Source organism: Neoarius graeffei, chromosome 13 (genome assembly GCF_027579695.1).
Source record: "Neoarius graeffei isolate fNeoGra1 chromosome 13, fNeoGra1.pri, whole genome shotgun sequence".
NCBI lineage: Eukaryota > Metazoa > Chordata > Actinopteri > Siluriformes > Ariidae > Neoarius > Neoarius graeffei.
This window is the reverse complement of record NC_083581.1, coordinates 2,233,442-2,250,278: the sequence shown is the minus strand read 5'-3', so window position 1 is coordinate 2,250,278 and position 16,837 is coordinate 2,233,442. Positions and strand designations below refer to the sequence as shown.

Below are 16,837 nucleotides of genomic sequence, written 5' to 3'. Positions count from 1 at the left end.
AGATATATATATATATATATATATATATATATATATATATATATATATATATATATATATAAAGTTCTAACTGGAACTTGAAAATAATCAATAAATAAAATAATTTTGTTTTACTGATTGTGACGACGTTATCGATAAAAGTGCTGTTTATGATGGATCAAAGTTTGAACAATTGTTTAAGATAGATGTGCATTTATACAGAGAGGCAGGTGTGCAAACAGACAGACAGACAGACAGAAGCCTAAATGATTAATTTTATTCAAGTTTGTTATATGACTCATATGTGATTCTTGGAGACCACTATTGAGGTATTTCACTCACGTGACCAAGTCATGTGATGCTGCCATTTTGGACGTCACGGCTCGAATCAGTTTGAATGCGAGGAAGGCGACAAACGAAAAACATAAAAGAAAAAGGAGCGAGATGCAGAAAACACCTTCACTATCCAGCGACGTAGGGCATTTACAGGGCGAGCAGAGGGAGAGGGATTTGCAAAAATTGAGGTTAGCAGGCTTAGAGAACGACGTTTACCTGCTTCCACCAGGATTGTTCACTGACAGCTAAGATTTGTTCACATTTTCATTTACTTTCGGTCCTCAGGATAAACAAAATGTTATTAAATGTCATTGAAATAACTTCTTAGTCTGTTGAGACATGGCCCGTTATAAGTTTTTCCTTTACTGTATTTACTAGTTTACTGAGCGCGCTCCGGGGCTGGCTGGCGCTAGCTAGCTAGCGCTCCGGGGCTCGCTGGCTCAGTAAACTAGTAAATCCAGTAAAGGAAAAACTTGAGACTGAAAGGTTTTAACAGTCATCCAAATGACTGAACGTAAACATTGCTACAGTAACATACCAGCTACTGTTGTTGACATTAGCTAGCTTGCCGTCCAAAATGGCGGACACTGGGGCGTCACGTGACCCTGTGACGTCAGGTGAAATACCTCAATAGAAATATTATTTAAAAAAAATCAGTGTGAATTATGAGTATAATTCTATACTAATCTATAAGTTTCAAAAGGGATGTAATATTAAATGAACCATTTCTATCGAAGTCTTTCCATAAGAATTATTGATTTTTCATTAGGGGACTTTAAGAACAGTGTATTTCAGTCTTATCTGAGCATCTACAGCAGACTGTACGAGTTCCTTCAGCAATTTTAAATTAATCTAAATGAATCTTTTCGTTTCAGTCTATAGGTTTCTTTACAAGTTTTAAAACTGATTCATATGAATCATTTATGTTAGATTCTTGATGAATCAGTGAACTTTAAATGGGTCTACTTCAATTATTTTTGATTCTTGAATCAATGTATCATAATTAAAATGCAGGAACAACAGTTCATATGAATCATTTATAACTTTCTGTAAGAATCTGTAAGTTTTTTTTATTTTCCCTATAAATTATTTGACTCCTTTATCTTTACATTTTGCTGTTTTTATTTTACTGTTCATTTGAATCCCACGAGCCTTTGTATCAGTCTATATGACTCATGTATTTCAAACGGGTTTAACTGAATCATTTATGTTTGTGTTGTGAAATGTGAGTGTTTAGGGTGTGTGAGCTCTTTATATGTATCTGTCGTGATTGTTATGAATCCTGTATGAGGTTCTTTAACAATGTTTGCGTTCTGAAGTGTTTAATAAGAGGTTATAAGGTTTTATGAGACATTATAAGCGGTCACTGCTGAACAGGAAACAGCATTTTTCATAAATAATTCATTGCTGAGATTCGTCTTTATGCTTTGCATGAATTTTTGAAAGCCGGACCTGGAGTGTGTTACTGTAAAGGAAATTGGCAGGGACAAGGAACACACACACACACACACACACACACACACACACACACACACACACAGAGATGTGTGCTGTTATGTTTTCTGTTCTGTAATACTGATCTTTAATAATGTTACTGTTTTTAATGAGAACAGTTTAGTAACACAGAAGAAAAAGGGTTTATGGCTGTTTAATTGTCGCTTTATTAAAACTTAATCACTCAAAAGCACCAGATATCTTTTATAATATAAAGAAATACTGGCATACACAGCTGTCTGTCTGTCTGTCCTTTTGTCTGCGTGTCCACTCATCTGTCTAATTGTCTGTTTATGTCTCTTACCCATCTGTCTCACTGTCTGTGTACCCGTCTGTTTGACTGTTTCTCCAACCGTCTGCCTGTCTGTCTGTATACCCATTTGTTTGACTGTCTGTCTGTCTGCTCGCTCATTTTTCTATCTACCTATCATCCCTCTATCTGTCTCTCTGTCCATCCATACATTTGTCCCTGTCCTGTCTGCCTGTACATCTGCCTATCTATCTATCTATCTATCTATCTATCTATCTATCTATCTATCTATCTATCTATCTATCTATCTATCTATCTAGACTGTCTGTCTGATTTTCACTCTGTCTGTCTGTCTGTCCATCCACATGGGTCACATTTGTGTTTCTATTGAGGTATTTCACCTGACGTCACAGGGTCACGTGACGCCCCAGTGTCCGCCATTTTGGACGGCAAGCTAGCTAATGTCAACAACAGTAGCTAGTATGTTACTGTAGCAATGTTTACGTTCAGTCATTTGGATGACTGTTAAAACCTTTCAGTCTCAAGTTTTTCCTTTACTGGATTTACTAGTTTACTGAGCCAGCGAGCCCCGGAGCGCTAGCTAGCTAGCGCCAGCCAGCCCCGGAGCGCGCTCAGTAAACTAGTAAATACAGTAAAGGAAAAACTTATAACGGGCCATGTCTCAACAGACTAAGAAGTTATTTCAATGACATTTAATAACATTTTGTTTATCCTGAGGACCGAAAGTAAATGAAAATGTGAACAAATCTTAGCTGTCAGTGAACAATCCTGGTGGAAGCAGGTAAACGTCGTTCTCTAAGCCTGCTAACCTCAATTTTTGCAAATCCCTCTCCCTCTGCTCGCCCTGTAAATGCCCTACGTCGCTGGATAGTGAAGATGTTTTCTGCATCTCGCTCCTTTTTCTTTTATGTTTTTCGTTTGTCGCCTTCCTCGCATTCAAACTGATTCGAGCCATGACGTCCAAAATGGCAGCATCACATGACTTGGTCACGTGAGTGAAATACCTCAATAGAAAGGTGTGTGTGTGTGTGTGTGTGTACCTTCGCATGAGCGTCTATCAGCCATCAGAGAGAATCCTGGGAAACAGGAGCAGTGAGCTCGACCCTCCACCGGGTGGCAGTGCTGAGCACAGTGGCCATTTCCTGCAGAAGGACATTCGTCATTAAAGGAAAACGTGCACCATCCTGCCAGGTGGATAGGCAAGTGATTTACAGCCCTGTTTCCCCCTGACCTTCATCCTCATACAACATCTGTCTGACGTCAGGGCAGTAAAGAGACACGGAGACACCCGACAGAGACAGACGGAGAGAGACAGACACAGAGAGAGACAGACAGAGATGCAGAGAGAGAGAGAGACAGACAGATGCAGAGAGACAGGCAGACAGAGATGCAGAGAGAGACAGACAGAGAGATGCAGAGAGAGAGAGAGACAGAGATGCAGAGAGAGAGAGAGAGACAGACAGATGCAGAGAGACAGACAGAGATGCAGAGAGACAGGCAGACAGAGATGCAGAGAGAGACAGACAGAGAGATGCAGAGAGAGAGAGAGACAGAGATGCAGAGAGAGAGAGAGAGACAGACAGATGCAGAGAGACAGACAGAGATGCAGAGAGAGAGAGACAGACAGAGATGCAGAGAGAGACAGAGACAGACAGAGAGATGCAGAGAGAGAGAGAGAGACAGAGATGCAGAGAGAGACAGACAGAGATGCAGAGAGAGACAGACACAGAGAGAGACAGACAGAGATGCAGAGAGAGAGACAGACAGATGCAGACAGAGAGACAGACAGACAGAGAGATGCAGAGAGAGAGACAGAGATGCAGAGAGAGAGAGAGAGACAGACAGACAGAGATGCAGACAGAGAGAGAGAGACAGACAGAGATGCAGAGAGAGACAGACAGAGATGCAGAGAGAGACAGACACAGAGAGAGACAGACAGAGATGCAGAGAGAGAGAGAGACAGACAGATGCAGAGAGACAGACAGACAGAGATGCAGAGAGAGACAGACAGAGAGATGCAGAGAGAGAGAGACAGACAGAGAGATGCAGAGAGAGAGACAGAGATGCAGAGAGAGAGAGACAGACAGATGCAGAGAGACAGACAGACAGAGATGCAGACAGAGAGACAGACAGAGATGCAGAGAGAGACAGAGACAGACAGAGAGATGCAGAGAGAGAGATAGAGATGCAGAGAGAGAGACAGACAGACAGAGAGATGCAGAGAGAGAGACAGAGATGCAGAGAGAGAGAGACAGATGCAGAGAGAGAGAGACAGACAGAGAGATGCAGAGAGAGAGAGACAGACAGACAGAGAGATGCAGAGAGACAGAGATGCAGACAGAGAGACAGACAGAGAGATGCAGAGAGAGAGAGAGAGACAGACAGAGATGCAGAGAGAGACAGACAGAGATGCAGAGGGACACAGACACAGAGAGAGGCAGACAAAGATGCAGAGAGAGAGAGACGCAGAGAGAGAGACAGACAGATGCAGAGAGAGACAGACAGAGATGCAGAGGGACACAGACACAGAGAGAGGCAGACAAAGATGCAGAGAGAGAGAGACGCAGAGAGAGAGACAGACAGATGCAGAGAGAGACAGACAGAGAGATGCAGAGAGAGAGACAGACAGAGAGATGCAGAGAGAGAGACAGAGATGCAGAGAGAGACAGACAGACAGAGAGATGCAGCGAGAGCAAGACAGAAACAGGTGGATAGAGAGGCAGAAAGAGAGAAAGATACAAAGAGAGTGAAGAAACAGTAAGAGAGAGAGAGGGAGAGAAAATGGACAAGAAGGTTATGAGTTTAAATCCCATTATTTGGACTGAATCATCTGCCAAAAAAAGAAAATTAAAATCTAGACTTAAACTAGGGCGGCACGGTGGTGTAGTGGTTAGCGCTGTCGCCTCACAGCAAGAAGGTCCTGGGTTCGAGCCCCGTGGCCGGCGAGGGCCTTTCTGTGCGGAGTTTGCATGTTCTCCCCGTGTCCGCGTGGGTTTCCTCCGGGTGCTCCGGTTTCCCCCACAGTCCAAAGACATGCAGGTTAGGTTAACTGGTGACTCTAAATTGAGCGTAGGTGTGAATGTGAGTGTGAATGGTTGTCTGTGTCTATGTGTCGGCCCTGTGATGACCTGGCGACTTGTCCAGGGTGAACCCCGCCTTTCGCCCGTAGTCAGCTGGGATAGGCTCCAGCTCGCCTGCGACCCTGTAGAACAGGATAAAGCGGCTACAGATAATGAGATGAATGAATAAATGAGTAAAGAATAAAGCACACTGTGTCACGCAGTTAGAGGAAAATAATGAACAACGGGGTGGTTTGATGCGGTTTGATATGCAGCGCAGTGATGTGAGTAACTGTGCAGGTTCTGGAGGAGGTTCTGGGGTCGAGGCGTTACCTTCACAGGGGTCTGGCAGGTCAGGAGGTGGAGTGGTGGTCGTCTCCGCTGGTCTCGGGCTGGCAGTGGACACGGCGTCTTCTTTCAGTCTGCTCTCATCATCATCGATCATCACTGTACACAGGAACGCTTTATTAACAAGAGCCTTTCAAACCAAACACAGCAGCAGTGTACACAACACACACCGACTGTAGAGCGAGCACGTTAACGTCAGCCTGCATTTATGTAAAGCTGCACTACAGAAATTAATCAACACCTTCTGACCAATCAGGAGCCAGAATTCAGCAGCGCTGTGGGGTAAGAATAAATAAAAGAACCTTAAAGTCATCAGTGAGGAAGCTGATGTGGCTAGTTAGCTAACGTGCCTGATTTATATTATACTTTAACAAACCTCACCTGAAACCTGTGTGAAGAAGAAACTAGCCAGCTAGCGCTATATAGCTAGGTAACATTCTTACTGAAGAGTTGCTACATTTAGCTAGTAGATATTAGTTTAGCTAATAAGTTTATATAATGTTTTACATCCTTCATGCTGTAATTGTAAAACTGTATATTTAATGTTCTTACACATAGCAAAGAAACTTGTACATCTTCGTTTTCTTTATAAACACTCAGAGTTTCTATGAGATGTAGATACGATCGGTTACTACAGGCTTGTTCACCGCCTGGCCACGTATGATCATGCATGACCACGCCTAATGGCAAGGCTGAAGTAAGCCGGATGGTGTTCCATCTCCGATCTGTTGTACCCATGTCTATCATGGACGCCCAGGTGGTGTCTTCCAGCCTGAGACGGGACGACTTTTGGCTTTTTTATGTGACTGCAGCTGCTGAGGCACCATGACCCGGGATGGCGGTATCTTGGCGTGCTACATGGCCAAAGAACGAGACTTAATCAGTTCCAGACCAGTGCTGGAACCTCCATCCGGGTTCCACATATGATGAAACCAGAGGATCCGGAGTATTTGTCGCTGGCACCGTAGGTGGATTGACTCGAGCCTTGGTCATTCTGAGGAGGTCCAGGTTTCTGAGCCATGGAGTAAGACTGGCAGTACGCAGGTCTGATAGAGTCTGATGTTGGTTGTGAGCCGAATGAAGCCTGATGGTTGATGCCAGAGTTACACCATGTGAAAGTGGCAGTTTAGCTGAAAAGCACTTGCCATCTTTTAGTGCTAATCCATAATAATAATAATAATAATAATAAATGGAGAACATTACAGCTAACATCAATCCCATTCCTAAATATAGTTCTTCATGGATTCTTTTACATGATAACTAATTAGCATCAGATTGCAGCGACTCGAGTCTTAACGGACCCAGGTCATGCACACGCCTCTTTCTGTTTACAAACATTCAAGGGACCTATAGTTTATCTATAAAACATACTGAGAAGCTTTAGTGAGTACAGAGGCTTCAGAAGGAGAGAGAGTCAAGCTTCAGATCAGAACAAAACACTAAAATGAAATGTTGAGCTTCTTCTTCTTCTTTCGTCTGTTCCCATTAGGGGTCCCCACAGTGGATAATGTCCCTCCATCTCCTCCTGTCCTCAGTATCTTCTTCTGCCACACCAACCGTCCTCATGTCCTCCTTCACCACATCCATAAATCTCATCTTTGCTCTTCCTCTTTTCCTTCTACCTGCCAACTCTATCTCCAGCGGTTCTTTTCCCCATTGAGCTTCTGAATGAATAAATGTGGGTGTGGTCAAGCACCGGGCTGTGAACAGGAGGAGTTGCGGAGAACGAGTGTGGTGATGGATGAATGGGTGCACCAGGGTGTGGTGAGTGAGGACCTGTATGTACAGACATTTTCCGTGTTTCAGTGAAAGGCTTCATCTGCACAGAAGAGATCCGGCACTGATGAGATGTTGTCCTTGAACAGACTGAAAACAACGGCAATGTTGTGTCAGCCGTTTTTGTTTTGTTTCTTCTTAAAGCCAAGAAAAGCGCTGAAAAGAGTGTTGAAATACAAATAAATTAAAAAGTAAGCGCCATGCTCTCTGAAGCCCATCTCCAGGTTCCTCATTCCCATCACTGACTAGCAGGGTTCTACAAAAACACGCAGAATCCACGAGGGACGCCGCAGCATACGGTCGCAATAAAGCAAAAGAAAATATCAATATTATTGGAGAAAATGGTGGTGTGTTACGCTGCACTAAATCCTTCCAGTTATTACAGTTTCTCTTTCCAGCATGAGCATGAGGCAGAAACGCTCAGCTGTGTGTGTGTGTGTGTGTGTGTGTGTGTGTGTGTGAAAATCAGTCGGCAGCTGCGATCGGAAACGCTGTTAAACCTGGAGAAAGCTGCTTGTTTTTCCAGCATCGCTGCAGTATTTTAAGCCTCTCTATAATTTCCTGTGAAGGTGTTTTTCCTTTTTTTCCTGTTCAAACTCGCCTGTGTAAAGCAGCACTGCACCGAGGAGCCAGTTTCAAAGAGGACAAAGATAACAGTTCCATCCAGCGTACACCGAGGTCTCGCCAGAAGTCTCTTTAAAAAAGGAACCAATCATTTTTCTTGGCAAGAGTTTACAAAAAATAGTTCAGCATCACATCACAGTATTAGAGTATTACATCTGCACAGAGCCGAGCACAAAAAGAGAATGTAAAGAGCCTGAAAACAACAAACGATGAATCATTATTAATCCAAGACGGATGATAGTTTATTCACAGTCGCTGTACCAGAATGTATGAAATAATTTTATGAACTCTGTGTGACTCAGCAATCCATTCAACAGGCTGCAGAATAAAGTTGGCTGTTTATCATAAAATGCTACTTAAATTGGACTTAAATAAATATTTCAAGTGATGTTAATGATAATCAGGCTGCTTTGGTTAAAAATCTTGGTGTTTTCATTGACAGCGAGCTAAACTTTGACAGTCACATGAAAGCAATCACTAAAACGGCATTTTATCACCTAAAAAACATTTCCAAACTAAGAGGACTTATGTCAAAAAATGATCTGGAAAAACTGATACATGCCTTCATCTCTAGTAGGGTTGATTACTGCAATGGCCTTTTCACAGGCCTGCCAAAAAAGACCATCAAACGTCTTCAGCTGGTTCAAAATGCAGCGGCTAGGGTTCTCACACGAACAAAAAGAACAGAGCACATTACTCCAATTCTAAGGTCCCTTCACTGGCTTCCAGTAAGCTACAGAATTGACTTTAAAGCATTGCTGCTGGTGTACAAATCTCTAAATGGTACAGGGCCCAATTACCTCTCTGATATGTTGCAGCGGCCTAACCCAATCAGATCTACCAAATCACAGCAGCAAAATTTACTATTAAAACCAGTTGTTAAAACAAAGTGTGGTGAAGCAGCTTTTAGCTACTATGCAGTACAGCTATGGAACCAACTGCCAGAGGACATTAAAAATGCTCCTGCTGTTGGCAGCTTCAAATCTAGGTTAAAGACCAAGCTGTTCTCAGATGCTTTCTGCTAAATTATTAATATTGTCTTCTTTACATTCTTTATAATCTTTACTTCTCTGCATGTTTTAAATTTACTTTAACTTTATCCTATTTTATTCTTTATTCTATTCTGCTGGGGTTTTTTTTCTTCTCATCCTATTTGAACTACTACTTCATTTTATTATTTTATTTTTACTATTGTTTAATTCTTATTTTCTTTTAATTCTTTTAATTCTTTTAATTAATTGTTTTAGAATAAAAATAAAATTATTTTATGTAATTTTATTTCTCTATTGTTTACTGTTTTTGTTTTTACTTCTGTAAAGCACATTGAACTGCCATTCTGTATGAAATGTGCTATATAAATAAACTTGCCTTGCCTTGCCTTTGGTGATAAAACTTTCACACTCCTTTAGGTTAAGAGTGAAAATGTAAATGTACAGAACTCACTCATTACTGCAGATGATAGAAGACGCACACGTGTGTGTGATGTTATTGGGAGTGTAACAGCGATGAGTAATTTAACTCAAATAAAAAATGTCGACACTGAATGGCTTCGAGTTCATCATCATCACCATGACTTTACTTTTAGAAGAAGAAGAAGAAGAAGAAAGCCTTTATTTATCACATATACATTACAGTACAGTAAAAATACATTTCTTCACATATCTCAGTTCATTTTTTTTAGTTTTCCACACATCTTTATTTTAGTATATCAGTTCCTCGAGGTCTTCATTAGAAACCACGACACTGAACTGCAGGTCGTAAATATCGCTACCTCGTGAGCTGCACACATTCCTGAGTCATTAAAACAGGGTCTGTTTATCATTCGGGTCGGGTTCCAAACTTAAAGGCAGGGAAGATAATGGTTTATTTCGAAACATTTTTGTTATAGTCCTTAACATTCTCTTCATAACCAGACAGCAGTGAATGAATCAAAATCTCTGACAATAAAAAGAAAGAAATCCATCATCTGTGGCAGTCGCAGGATTGTAAAAAGTCTCTCCAATCATTTTACTCGGTCTGAATGAAATGGTCGGATGGCCGACCTGCTTGTCTACCTGCGCGAGGCAGACATGCTGCTAAAGCTAGTGTGCTAGTCAACAGCTATGAGAACTAACACTCGCCATGTTCTTTATAATAATGTTCAGTGTTTTATTCGACGATGACGCTACATTCCTCCCCTCAACACTCTCTCTCTCTCTCTCTCTCTCTCTCTCTCTCTCTCTCTCATGGACTCGTCCTCCAGCAGGAGTCAGGCGGTGTGCGATCATGTGGACTGGAGGAGTGGGTTTGAAGGAAAAGGGTGGGGTTTTCAGTTGGATATTTTTTAAATCTATCTTACTCTTACTGGTTTCTCTAAAATTCCCTTATCTATAGGGGTGTTCACACGGCACATATTTGCATCGATGCTGCACCGATGTATTTTGTTGCGATATATCTTACACCGGTGTAAATTTTGTGGAGCGTTCACATGACACAACAACGCTTACTAGAGAGAAGCGTGTTAGCACCGGTGCAGCCCCACTTGCGTTCACACGGCAGTTTTTGCGACCGTGCTATACGATAGTAATAATGCGGAAATGAAATACGTGCATGTGTGAAAATGTACTTCCTTTTCCCGGTTGTCATGGCGTCACCAAGCGCCGGGAAAACAACGTGGATGAAGACACCAGTGTTGCCAGATACTGCTGACGTTTTCCAGCCCAAAATATGTTCAAATCCACCAAAATGCACTTAAAACCGCCCAATCTGGCAACACTGGAAGACACGCAGTTCTGTTGTTGTTGATATTCGCCATTTTGGAAGCGCAAAATACCAGGATGCAAATTATGCAATGCCCGTATGTAATCAACTCTCCTCACGCGTAGTGAGTCTACCCCTGTAGCGTTCAGACGTCCCAGTTTATATCGATGCTGCCCCGCAAACTAGCATTTACTCCGGAGTAAATTTCTTAAACCGCCTCCCGAGCAGGGTTAGATTCGCACCGGTTTAAGCAGCTTTCAGGGGCGACACCGCTATAACTTTGTACCGTGTGAACGCTCTACCAGGGCAGCCCCGGTGCTACACCGGAGTAAAAGTTGCCGTGTGAACACGTCTAAAGTTTAAAAAAGGAATCTGAAGTTTGTCAGTGCAGCACACTGTGTCAGGAAGCTTCAGCATGTTTTATTTGGGTGAAACACATCGGCAAGGAAAACCTCTAGCCATAATAAACCATAAAGTGAAGATAAATAACACACACACACACAGTTTCTGTCTCTCTCAACGTTCCTCTCCTCACCTTGTTGCAGGCACTGGATCCCGTCCGGCTGCAGGACGAATCCAGGGAAACACACACACACGTACGATCCCTGTGTGTTGACACACTGATGATCGCACAGCTGCCCAGCGTACACACGACACTCATCCACATCCTCCAGACCCTCCACTGTCTCCACCATGTTCTCCGTGTCCTCCACCTCCTCCAGAGAAAACGGCTGGTGCTCAGGACCTTCAGAAACTACACACAGCATCACACGATCACTTTTATAACCACAAAAGTGTCCTGGGACGATGTTTAATGGAAATAATTAATTCAGGGAAGTCGACTGAGACGATGTTAACACCCTGATGTTGATTATTTTCCCATATCAGCACAAACCCAAGTGTTTTATATCATGTCAGAAAACTTAGAGTTAGAGCTTCACCTCTGACTGTTACAAAGCGCTGACACTGGAGACTCCTTCCATCAGTGATAAGAAATAAAAACGCCTTCACCATATCAGTGATTTTTAACCGTTTATTATCAGTGGAGCGTTCGCTGTACACGTCCCTGTGAACAAGCCGTTACTATACAAACGATAATGTTTTAGAACGAGGGTGTTAATATAAACCTGTGCTTTGGTGTAAGTGTATCTGATAAAGTAAAGCACAGAGAGATTGTGTACGGTGTGCTGTCGCGGCCCACAGTGTGAGCTGTGCGTGAGTCTCAGTCAGGATAATTCTTTTTCAGCTCTGTAATTCTCATTATTATGGTTCTGATCCAGGAGGAAAATTAAAACCAAATGTAAATGCTATGCCTGGTGCGCGCACACACACACACACACACACACACACACACACACACACACACACACACACACTTTACCATGCACCAGAGTGACATTAACAGAGTAAAGCCATGTTTTTCTGATTCCAAACCTCGACCCAAACAGGCGGAAAATTGAAGGCTTCCAGAAGGATCACCTACAGGAGAGATTCACTACAGGAGAGACTCACTAAGGAGAGATTCACTACGGGAGAGACTCACTACAGGAGCGATTCACCACAGGAGAGATTCACTACAGGAGAGATTCACTACGGGAGAGACTCACTACAGGAGCGATTCACCACAGGAGAGATTCACTACAGGAGAGATTCACTACGGGAGAGACTCACTACAGGAGCGATTCACCACAGGAGAGATTCACTACAGGAGAGATTCACTACGGGAGAGACTCACTACAGGAGCGATTCACCACAGGAGAGATTCACTACAGGAGCGATTCACTACGGGAGAGATTCACTACAGGAGAGACTCGCTACAGGAGCGATTCACCACAGGAGAGATTCACTACAGGAGAGATTCACTACAGGAGAGACTCACTACAGGAGAGATTCACTACGGGAGAGACTCACTACAGGAGCGATTCACTACAGGAGCGATTCACTACGGGAGAGATTCGCTACAGGAGAGATTCACTACGGGAGAGACTCACTACAGGAGCGATTCACTACAGGAGCGATTCACTACGGGAGAGATTCACTACAGGAGAGACTCGCTACAGGAGAGATTCACTACGGGAGAGACTCACTACAGGAGAGATTCACCACAGGAGAGATTCACTACAGGAGCGATTCACTATGGGAGAGATTCACTACAGGAGAGACTCGCTACAGGAGCGATTCAACACAGGAGAGATTCACTACAGGAGAGATTCACTACAGGAGAGACTCACTAAGGAGAGATTCACTACGGGAGAGACTCACTACAGGAGCGATTCACCACAGGAGAGATTCACTACAGGAGAGATTCACTACAGGAGAGACTCACTACGGGAGAGACTCACTACAGGACAGACTCACCACAGGAGAGATTCACTACAGGAGAGACTCACTATAGGAGAGATTCACTACAGGAGAGACTCACTATAGGAGCGATTCACAACAGGAGAGATTCACTACAGGAGAGACTCACTACGGGAGAGACTCACTACAGGAGAGATTCACTACAGGAGAGACTCACTATAGGAGAGATCCACTACGGGAGAGACTCACTATAGGAGAGACTCACTACAGGAGAGACTCACTACGGGAGAGACTCACTACAGGAGAGATTCACTACAGGAGAGACTCACTATAGGAGAGATCCACTACGGGAGAGATTCACTACAGGAGAGACTCACTATAGGAGAGATTCACTACAGGAGAGACTCACTATAGGAGCGATTCACAACAGGAGAGATTCACTACAGGAGAGACTCACTATGGGAGAGACTCACTACAGGAGAGATTCACTACGGGAGAGACTCACTATAGGAGAGATTCACAACAGGAGAGATTCACTACAGGAGAGATTCACTACAGGAGAGACTCACTATAGGAGCGATTCACAACAGGAGAGATTCACTACAGGAGAGATTCACTACGGGAGAGACTCACTATAGGAGAGATTCACGACAGGAGAGACTCACTATAGGAGAGATTCACTACAGGAGTGATTCACTACAGGAGAGATTCACCACGGGAGAGATTAACTACAGGAGCGATTCACTAAGGGAGAGATTCACTACAGGAGAGATTCACTACAGGAGAAAGTCACTATAGGAGAGATTCACTACAGGAGAGATTCACTACAGGAGAGATTCACTACAGGAGAAAGTCACTACAGGAGAGATTCACTACAGGAGAAAGTCACTACAGGAGAGATTCACTACAGGAGAGACTCACTACAGGAGAAAGTCACTATAGGAGAGATTCACTACAGGAGAGACTCACTACAGGAGAGATTCACTATAGGAGAGATTCACTACAGGAGAAAGTCACTACAGGAGAGATTCACTACAGGAGAAAGTCACTACAGGAGAGATTCACTACAGGAGAAAGTCACTACAGGAGAGACTCACTACAGGAGAAAGTCACTATAGGAGAGATTCACTACAGGAGAGATTCACTACAGGAGAGATTCACTACAGGAGAAAGTCACTACAGGAGAGACTCACTACAGGAGAGACTCACTACAGGAGAAAGTCACTACAGGAGAGACTCACTACAGGAGAGACTCACTACAGGAGAAAGTCACTACAGGAGAGACTCACTACAGGAGAGATTCACTACAGGAGAGACTCACTATAGGAGAGATCCACTACGGGAGAGATTCACTACAGGAGAGATTCACTACAGGAGAGACTCACTACAGGAGAAAGTCACTACAGGAGAGACTCACTACAGGAGAAAGTCACTACAGGAGAGACTCACTACAGGAGAAAGTCACTACAGGAGAGACTCACTACAGGAGAGATTCACTACAGGAGAGACTCACTATAGGAGAGATCCACTACGGGAGAGATTCACTACAGGAGAGACTCACTATAGGAGAGATTCACTACAGGAGAGACTCACTATAGGAGCGATTCACAACAGGAGAGATTCACTACAGGAGAGACTCACTATGGGAGAGACTCACTTCAGGAGAGATTCACTACGGGAGAGACTCACTATAGGAGAGATTCACAACAGGAGAGATTCACTACAGGAGAGATTCACTACAGGAGAGACTCACTATAGGAGCGATTCACAACAGGAGAGATTCACTACAGGAGAGATTCACTACGGGAGAGACTCACTATAGGAGAGATTCACGACAGGAGAGACTCACTATAGGAGAGATTCACTACAGGAGTGATTCACTACAGGAGAGATTCACCACGGGAGAGATTAACTACAGGAGCGATTCACTAAGGGAGAGATTCACTACAGGAGAGATTCACTACAGGAGAAAGTCACTATAGGAGAGATTCACTACAGGAGAGATTCACTACAGGAGAGATTCACTACAGGAGAAAGTCACTACAGGAGAGATTCACTACAGGAGAAAGTCACTACAGGAGAGATTCACTACAGGAGAGACTCACTACAGGAGAAAGTCACTATAGGAGAGATTCACTACAGGAGAGACTCACTACAGGAGAGATTCACTATAGGAGAGATTCACTACAGGAGAAAGTCACTACAGGAGAGATTCACTACAGGAGAAAGTCACTACAGGAGAGACTCACTACAGGAGAAAGTCACTATAGGAGAGATTCACTACAGGAGAGATTCACTACAGGAGAAAGTCACTACAGGAGAGATTCACTACAGGAGAAAGTCACTACAGGAGAAAGTCACTACAGGAGAAAGTCACTACAGGAGAGATTCACTACAGGAGAAAGTCACTACAGGAGAGACTCACTACAGGAGAAAGTCACTACAGGAGAGACTCACTACAGGAGAAAGTCACTACAGGAGAGATTCACTACAGGAGAAAGTCACTACAGGAGAGATTCACTACAGGAGAGACTCACTACAGGAGAAAGTCACTATAGGAGAGATTCACTACAGGAGAGACTCACTATAGGAGAGATTCACTATGGGAGAGATTCACTACAGGAGAGATTCACTACAGAAGATATGCACTACGGAAGAGACTCATTACAGGATAGATTCACTGTGGAGCTCGAGAGTAAAATAAAAGACACTGGAATGGGTTTCGAGAACACAGATGGAGCTTTAGAACTCAGAGGCACTGCTGAAAAATCATTTATATAAAACTGGAGCCACAGAGAGAGAGAGAGACAGATAGACAGAAAGATAGATGGACAGATAGATAGAAAAATAGATTGATAGTGAGACATACAGACAAAAAAGAAAGAATGACAGATAGAAAGAAAGACAGAGGACAGACAGACAGACAGACAGACAGACAGACAGACAGACAGACAGACAGACAGATAGATAGATAGATAGATAGATAGATAGATAGATAGATAGATAGATAGATAGATAGATAGATAACCAGCCGACAGACAGATAAACAGAATGATAGACAGACAAAGAGACAGTGAGACTGTGTGTGTTGTGTGTATATATATATATATGGGGCGGCACGGTGGTGTAGTGGTTAGCGCTGTTGCCTCACAGCAAGAAGGTTCTGGGTTCGAGCCCCGTGGCCGGCGAGGGCCTTTCTGTGCGGAGTTTGCATGTTCTCCCCGTGTCCGCGTGGGTTTCCTCCGGGTGCTCCGGTTTCCCCCACAGTCCAAAGACATGCAGGTTAGGTTAACTGGTGACTCTAAATTGAGCGTAGGTGTGAATGTGAGTGTGAATGGTTGTCTGTGTCTATGTGTCAGCCCTGTGATGACCTGGCGACTTGTCCAGGGTGAACCCCGCCTTTCGCCCGTAGTCAGCTGGGATAGGCTCCAGCTCGCCTGCGACCCTGTAGAACAGGATAAAGCGGCTACAGATAATGAGATGAGATGAGATATGTGTGTGTGTGTGTGTGTGAGAGAGAGATAAATAAAATACCTCTCCTTGGTGGGCTGGTGGCTTGAGGGTGTGTCCTCTCCCTGACCACGGTGTGATTGGTCATGCCTGTCCCCTCACAGCAGGTCAGGAGGGCGTGGCTACAGGTTTCACCCAAAGCTCGTGGAGGGTCACATGACTCTTGCTGTGCTCGCAGATGCAGACCCAGTGCACAACACGTACAGCACTCCTGAACATACAGACCACCATGTTACCCACAATCCCCTGCTGCTGCATGATTTTTTTCACATAATAATTTCTTTTAATTTCATTTACAGTAAAAATTAAACCCATCTTTTACTTCTCAAAAATCATGACCTCGAATATTTCCCCCTTTGCCTCACATTTAATTCAGTCTTTGTTTATTTTTATTTATTAA

General features: G+C 43.6%; 1 protein-coding gene across 2 annotated transcripts in view; it reads right to left on the bottom strand.

Moving 5' to 3' along the window:
• LOC132896352 (fibulin-2-like) overlaps window positions 1–16,837 on the bottom strand; it is a 91,342-nt gene that overhangs the window by 16,321 nt on the left and 58,184 nt on the right. For both annotated transcript variants that reach the window (XM_060937117.1, XM_060937118.1), the window contains 4 exons: window positions 16,462–16,648; window positions 11,162–11,380; window positions 5,473–5,586; window positions 3,121–3,222 (listed from right to left, as the gene is read on the bottom strand). In XM_060937117.1, coding sequence (XP_060793100.1) covers window positions 3,121–3,222; window positions 5,473–5,586; window positions 11,162–11,380; window positions 16,462–16,648 — 622 coding nt within the window. The remainder of the gene's footprint in view (window positions 1–3,120; window positions 3,223–5,472; window positions 5,587–11,161; window positions 11,381–16,461; window positions 16,649–16,837) is intronic.